We start from the raw sequence: 7925 nt of genomic DNA on the forward strand, positions 1-7925 counted from the left end.
CTCATTGTTCCTCTGTTTGTCCATTCCTACTTTATCAATGTGCTCTGTGCTGCTGCTGTTTGTGTGAGAGCTGTGTGCTGTTCTTGGGAGACTGAATTCTTTTATGATACAGTTACTTGACTCAGAAGTACCCTCCCTACCTTACCCGCTTCTTTTATTAGTAACTCAGATCTCTCAGATATGATTTCCCCTACTCCGTTAATCCTCTCGACTCTCTCTAGCTCTATGTCCAATTTTCACGTTCCCTCGCTTCAAGATCTCTGCCATACCATTATGTTTTTACACACCACTACAATTCCATCGGATCTTCTCCCTACATCATTCATTCGTAAATTTCTGGATATGTTCCTCCCCTATATTCACATCATGGTCCATCTCAGTCTCACATAGGACATGCCACCAACTCTTAGAAATTTGCGACAATATATCCTAAAACCAAGAGCCCTTTCCTACCGTCTTCTGACCCTAGTAATTTCTATCCTATTGCTAATCTCTCATTCTTAGCCAAGGTTGCAAAAGCCACAGTTCACAATCAACTTGCAGATATCATTGATAAAACTAACACTCTCCATCTGCACCAAGCTGGTTTTCAATGGAATCACAGCACTAAAACCACCCTACTAGGCATCACCACATATATATGTACTCAGCTTGATACTTCACATTGTCTTTCTTCTCTCTCTAGATCTTAGCACATCATTTTATCTGGTTGATCATTACTGCATCATCTTCACATGATAGACATCTTGGGAACAGTCCTTAATTGGTTTCAATCTTATCTAGCGAATCATCAATACTGCATACACTATAACAATTCAACTTCTGCCTCTTACTCTCCTGCATGTAGGGTGCCCCAGGGCTCCATTCTATCTCCAATTCTATTTAACATTTTTCTCTTACCTCTACTTGCTCTGGCCCAATGTCTTGGGTTTATACTATACGTTTACACAGATGACATTCACTTCTCTCTGTAGTAGACTATCTCAACCATAGACCCCTTACAATCATCAACGAAAACCTTAGCAAAGTAACAAATTAGAAGAAAGTTGTATTATTCTCAATAATGACAAATTTAAGATTCTTTTATTTACTAATCATACTCCTATTTGCTTTCATTTGCCCATCTGCCTTTGTAACATCCCAGTTCCACAACATTGAGTTACTCATATTCTAGGTGTACTGGTAGACACCGAACTGTCATTTTGGTCACAAATAGGCCAGGTAGTAAAACTTTGTCTGTTCAGGTTGCACCTTATATGCTTAGTTCAATCTCTCTTACACACCTGAGCATTAAATATTCTTATACACTCACTCGTCATATCAGGGGCGTAGCCACGGGTGGGCCCGGGTGGGCCTGGGCCCACCCAATTTGGGACAGGCCCGCCCAGCAGCACAGCGATTCCGGAGGCTCTAGTCCCCATCGTCGTCCCTTCCCCCATGGCGTGCCGCAACTTTCACCCCCATCTTCCCTCACCCTCGCAGGCCCACCCAGCAGCGATTCCGATCGCACGCAGCTTCTTCGGCTCGCACACCGCTGCCTGCCGGCTGCCACTCAATCTCCTTGCAGCTACTAAGCAGCAGCGCTAAGCCGGAAGCCTCTCCTCTGAGCTTCCGGGTTAGCGCTGCTGCTTAGTAGCTGCAAGGAGATTTGAGTGGCAGCCGGCAGGCAGCGTGTGCGAGCCGAAGAAGCTGCGTGCGATCGGAATTGCTGCTGGGCGGGCCTGCGAGGGTGAGGGAAGATGAGGTGAAAGTTACGGCACGCCACGGGGGAAGGGATGATGGGGAAAAAGATGGTGGGTGGGGGAGAAGAAGATGGAAGGAAAGATGCTGCACAGGGAGGAGGGAAGATGGAATGGTGAGGCATGGTGGGTGGGGGAGAAGCTGCATGGGGAAGAAGGGAGAGATCCAGTAAGGGGTGGAGGGGTCAGGAAGGGAGAAGTCTTGGCTGCATATGAGTGGAGGAGAGGGAGACTGCTGCATAGAGAGGGGATAGGTGGTGAGAGGGGGAGAAATGTTAAAACATAGGGGTAGAGAGGAGGGCAAAATGGTGGGCATAGGGGTGGAGGGAAGGGAGAAATGTTAGACATGCTGGTAGAGGGGAGGAAGGTAGATATGCTGTATGGGAAGGGGAGAGAGACGTTGGACAGTGGGAATGAGAGGGGGAGATAGACATGGGGGTGGATGAGAGGTACACAATAGGTGGTGAGGGGGGAAATGCTGTGCCATGGGGGAGAGGACTACTACTATTACTATTTAACAGGAATGAAGAGAAGGAGCAGGAAAATATAAGGCTACCATGGTGGGTGGGGAGGGGATCAGATGCTGGTTAGAAGGGTGGAGGGAGAAGATGATGGAAATGGTGGAACCCTGTGGGAGAGGGCAAGGAAATGAATGAGAGATAGTGATTACAGAGAGTAGAAATATGGTAATGGGAAGTAGATTAAAGATAAAAAGAGAAAGTAGAGATGGAGAGGAGTAAGATGGGGAATGGGAGAGCAAGAAAGTAGAGATGGGGAATGGGAGAGCTAGTGGATGAAAGAAGAAGATGGAAATTTGATAGGTAGTTGAAAAGTAAAAAGGAGACAAAGAAGGGTGAGAGAGAGGCAGAAAAGAGCTACAAAGGAATGATCAACATGTCATAGGCAGGAATAGTGAGGGAACAGACAGAAGAGAGGAGAAAAGACAAATGGACTACAGCCGCTTGAAGAAGAATTAGCAGACGACAGAGAGGAAAGCAGAAAGAGAAATTGGAACCAGCAAGATGGAAAAATAAAATGTCCAGACAACAAAGGTAGAAACAAAGCATTTTATTTCGAATGTTTTAAATGGAATATGTTAGCTTTTGGAAATGTCTTTGTATTGTGTTCTGTAGAAAAGGAAATGCATGTTTTGTGTCTCCAGTGTTGCAGTAATGCTATGTTTAACTTCTTGGGGTTCCTTTTCAATTTTTGTTTAAATATTTTTATTTCTAATTTGTGATCCCTTGTTCTGTATTTGGTGAGGTTCTGTTGGTGTGATAGTAATGGCAGGTGGGAAATTGGAAGGGAGGCAAAGAGGAGAGGGAATCGGGGAGGGGAGCCCTCCTTTATTTTCTGACCTGGGCCCAAGCAGGTCTAACACCATTCCTAACCCTTGCGGTATAGCTGGTGAGGATTCCCAGACATCCCCAGCTAAGGATCTCCTCCAAAGGTGGCCAGAACTCCCTTCTACCAAGCTCTGGCAACAGCATCCTTGAGCCATCGACAGCTAAGCATGTGTGGGGTGCTGGCATCAGTGGCTTAGGGTCATTGCTGCTGCCTGCCAAGCTTGGTAAAAGAGAGTTCTGGCCACCTTCAGATAAGTCTTCAGCTGGCTGAGCTTGAGGATCCTCATTAGCTAAAGTATTTATATTTTGAGGTGGAGGTAGGGCGAAGCAGAGAAAATTTTGTGCCCACCCACTTTGGGCTCAGGCCCACCCAAAACTGGCTGTCTGGCTACGCCACTGCGTCATATTGCAAATTGATTACTGTTTTTCTCTATACAAAGGTCTTAGGCTTAAAGAAATACACTGCCTACAACTTGTATACAACATTGCTATCAGACTAATCCAGAAAGCCAAGAAATTTGATCACCTCACATATCTTTTGAGGGCATCCCATTGGCTCCCCATCACCTATCGCATTATGCATAAACTACTCTTATTGGTCTTTAAAACCTTGTATTCCCCTATGTGTTCTCCAGTCACAAGATCAAACTTTACTGGTCATCCCCTCATAAAACAAGTCTCCATGAACTCACCCACTGCCTCAATCTCCTCTATTCAAGGACCACACCTCTGGAACCTTCTACCCTCTTCTCTATGACAACAAACCTCTTTACCAACTTTAAAGATTGAACTTAAATTAATTATTAACCGCCTTTATGAAGAGTTTCACCCAAGGCGGTATACATAAGTAATTCCACACTGGGAAAAGACCAAGGGTCCATCGAGCCCAGCATCCTGTCCATGACAGCGGCCAATCCAGGCCAAGGGCATCTGGCAAGCTTCCCAGACATACGTTTATCATGCGAGTCTGCACCACTAACAAAATAGGTGGTGGTAGTAGGGGCTCACATGCTAAAGGCCAACGTGCTAATGAGAAAATTAGCAAGTGGCCATTAATGAGAAAAATAGAAAAATTGGCCATTGTACCCTAGCTGTAAAAATGGCCTTAGTGCATGGGAATGACCCACGGAAAGGCATCCTAAAGCCACTTTTTACAGCTGTTTGGTAAAAGGGTCATTTAGATGGAAAGTTTTGCTTTGGTAAGAGGCAGCCGTCAGTCCCTCAATTAGATCTTGCCTTGAGTATAGATTTGCAAAATTAAGTAATTAAATCCAAAACTAGAATAAACAACTGAAGTGGAGGTGTAGCCTAATGGTTGGAGCAGCGGAACCAAGGAAACCCCAAGCAAGTCACTTAACCCTCCATTGCCTCAGGTACAAAAATAGATAAATTCTGAAGGTACAATAACATTTTCATTTGTGACTGAAAAAAAATCTGTGCTAAATTCAAAATCCCTTCCTCTTCTCTCTTTTACAGTATAGAATTCTTGATCTGTAATGTTATCCATATCCTCAGTTCAGAAATTCATTCAATTTTTGGCCTTTTTCCTCTTACCTTGTGTGATATTTGCTTGAATTTTTGTTTACAGAAGTTATCTGATACATTAGAGGATTACAAAATGAAACCTGTTTTTGTTGCAAACATACTGCAAATATACTATGTTAAGGTCATTTTCCTTTAACTATTTCTCTCATCCGTTTTTTTTCTGTCATTTCTATTGCACTATGTTATTTGTTTAAAATTGCTGAAGTATTTGGCTGTAGGTTCCTTGCTTTGGTTTCTCTGTTAAACTAGCTTAAGATAGTATGTGAAATTGAGGATAACTATTTCAAATGAAAGGCAAAGGGCCCAATATTCAGCCGGTGGCAGGCAGCGCTTTTGCTGGCCGCCACTGGTGTTAAACTCAGATATTCAATTCTGGGTCATTTCTGGCAACCGGCATTGAATATCCGGGTTTTTTTCAACCACTAAAATGTTAACCAGTTAAGTCGATATTCAGCGCTAACCAGTTAAATTTTTAGCGGTCAAAGATAGGCCTATTTTAACTACTGAATACAACTGGTTATGTCCTGAATATCCGATAACCGTGGATATGTAATGGGAGATAACTGGTTTTATTTAATTGGTCAGTGGCTGTATCTGGCAGGTTAAATAGCTTTGAATATTGGGGGGGGGGGGGGAGTGTCTAGTAGAAGTTAGTGACAATTATTGTGGAAAGAGGACACTATAGAAATGACTACTAGTTTTTAGAAACTGAGTTAAAATGATGTACATGTTCAGCTTTTCTCCATTCCTAATGCAAATTTCCACAAGAGATTAATTCACACAGCTCAAGTCTGAGCTGTTGACTTCAAGGAGATTAGCAGGGAACTAGAAAAGGTTACAGCATCTGACATATATCATCTCCACCCTCCTATCAAACAAACAAAAAGGGAAAAATAAATAGTATAGGAGATAAAGCTCTTAAGATTAAAGCAATGAAACAACTGTGTTATATTAAAAAAAGAAATTCTTTATAAAATTATCCTTATTTAAAATACATTTTTAATTTTTAAAAAGTAATTTACCCCCCTGTTTACTAAGCCGTGCTAGCGGCTGCAGTTTACTAATACCGACACAGCCCATTCACTTTTAATGGGCTGTGTTGGCATTGCCACACAGCTTGGTAAACAGGGGGGTTAAATTGATAATTAAATTGAAAGTATTTTTTCTACTTGTAAGTGTGTGGGGGAGGGGGTGAATGTGGTATGTACTTTAGTTATATAGCTCCATGCAACTACTCTACTGTTTCAGGATTATGCAGGGAGGAGGAGGAGGGATGGCTGTGGAAATGAGCAGTACACACACAAAGCAGCCTGATTTTTTTGTGTGTGTATATGCTGTAATAATTTTCAGTAGGAAAAGCAAAGCTGCAAGTGTCCATTTCTAGAGAGAGACTTTTAACTACTCCAGACATTTGAACTTATATTCTTCTGATTACTTGCAGTCCCTGCTTCTTTAATTTGACTACAGGTACCAAAATGCATCAGAAAGGGATATCAGGAAGCTAGGACAGATTTAAACTCTCCCTCTAAAACCTGGGTGAAGTGGCAGCTCTGCAGAAGGCATGAAGCTGTGCTCTTAAACCTGGATTTACAACAAGTTTCACAACAAGTCAAGATTTTTTTTTTAAACATAATATAATGTTTGCCATGTATGTTTGTTTTGGCTAAATTGTAAGCTCTGTTGAGAAGAGACTGTCTTTTATGTCTGTCTGTCCCATGCTGTTTATGCCTGGTAGCACTTTAAAACTAAGCAGTAATAACAAACCTTAAAACCCTTCCTTTATCACTTCATACAGAGAATAATATTTATTAGACCTACCTACCCGAAACCTCCCTTCTCAGTGAACCACAAACATCACCAAAACAATTAGCAAGACTCAGAAAAAAACCACCACATCAGATATAAACACAGCCCATTATTACCCCCTAACAAGACAAAGATGTGTATCAGCAATGAGCTCTGCCCAATTTCATTCTACATCAAAAGAAAATCAAATCCATTAGAACCAGTCCCCACCATATACCTCCCATACTTCTTTCATTCATGCAGTACTCAATGACCTGTTTAGTGACTGGTTTAGCAAATGCAGCGATATCGACTCTTTGGTCATCTTCTCCTCATGTGCCTGATTAAAAATAAAAATTTAAACAGATTTAATTCTTCTGTTCTCTCAGGCTTGCACTCTGGGGCACTGTTGTGCAGTTCTGCCCAGAGGATCATGCTACAGTAAATGCTTTTTATAGCTATTAAAAACTAAGTTTGTTTACAGCTCACAGAGGCATAAACACAGAAACATATTTCAGTCAACACACATTGGAATAAATGGCTAAATTGATTAGGAGAGGGAGTATTGCATTGTCAGCTAATGACAATTTATCATTGATTTCTAGATTCTGATTAACTGAAAATTGTCATGGGATATGACAGAATTTTCTGTTCTCTTTTTGATCACAACAGTGCAGATTTTTTTTTTTTTTTTTGGGGGGGTGGGGGATGAGGAGGACATTTTCTCCTGCTTCTTTGGGCTTCCAGTTTACAGTAAGTAGACTATGATATCATGACCCTTAATTTGTAATCACGAGTTTCTATGCCCCCTTTAATAACTCTTTCCTCACACTATAACCCAGTCAGTGCAGCAAGAGACCATAGCATGGTGTTTTTAAAAGGGTTGTGAACATTGGTTCTACAACATCCCTAGCCAACTCAGGGAACAGAATATCTGATCTCAGAAAGAACTGAATCTATACCTTCTGCATGGCAGTGCATAGCACATCCACTGGACTAACTCAACAATTTAGAATGCATATTAACTAGTAGGGTTACTATGAACAAGCAAACTGACTTCTGAATTATCTATAGTGGCTAATATTGTACCTCTTTAATTAATGGCTTTGGATTGGTTCCTGGCAATTCCATAATGCTTCCACCAGAGTTTAGAGACTCTGCCATCATTAATTGCTTGTCAAAGATAGAATGGAATGCTACACCTAAAGCAAAGGATAGGATCAGGTCAGTAGCTAAAATAGATTCTGCTGTGGACACTTTGAGGCTCATTTTCAAAGCACTTATCCTCCCAAAGTTCCATAGAAACCTATGGAACTTAGCCTCCCAAAGTGCTTTGAAAATATGCCTCTTTGTAAACTTAGCTGCTATAGAAAGCAATACAAGGTTAGTTATCCCTCTAAAAATACCCACAGCTGATCTAAACAGCTGCAAAGAATCCATACCCCTGCAGCATCTGTGGGCACAATCACAGAAACTTGCAGCCTCTAAATGTGCGTTACTATTATAAATA

General features: G+C 41.7%; 1 protein-coding gene across 4 annotated transcripts in view; it reads right to left on the bottom strand.

The window, feature by feature from the left end:
- The window catches only part of SMCO1 (single-pass membrane protein with coiled-coil domains 1), a 271293-nt gene extending 263725 nt beyond the window's left edge, over positions 1-7568 (bottom strand). Inside the window, exons 1-2 of one of the 4 annotated variants that reach the window (XM_030217081.1) lie at positions 7505-7568; positions 6691-6755 (exon numbers count right to left, since the gene is read on the bottom strand). In XM_030217081.1, coding sequence (XP_030072941.1) covers positions 6691-6755; positions 7505-7546 — 107 coding nt within the window. In that variant the 5' untranslated portion in view covers positions 7547-7568. Of the gene's footprint in view, positions 1-6448; positions 6485-6653; positions 6756-7504 lie in introns of those variants that run through there. The other 3 variants (XM_030217083.1, XM_030217082.1, XM_030217084.1) reach the window with 3 other exon arrangements.
- Between the last annotated feature and the right edge of the window lie 357 nt (positions 7569-7925).

Source organism: Microcaecilia unicolor, chromosome 10 (assembly GCF_901765095.1).
Source record: "Microcaecilia unicolor chromosome 10, aMicUni1.1, whole genome shotgun sequence".
Classification (NCBI taxonomy): domain Eukaryota; kingdom Metazoa; phylum Chordata; class Amphibia; order Gymnophiona; family Siphonopidae; genus Microcaecilia; species Microcaecilia unicolor.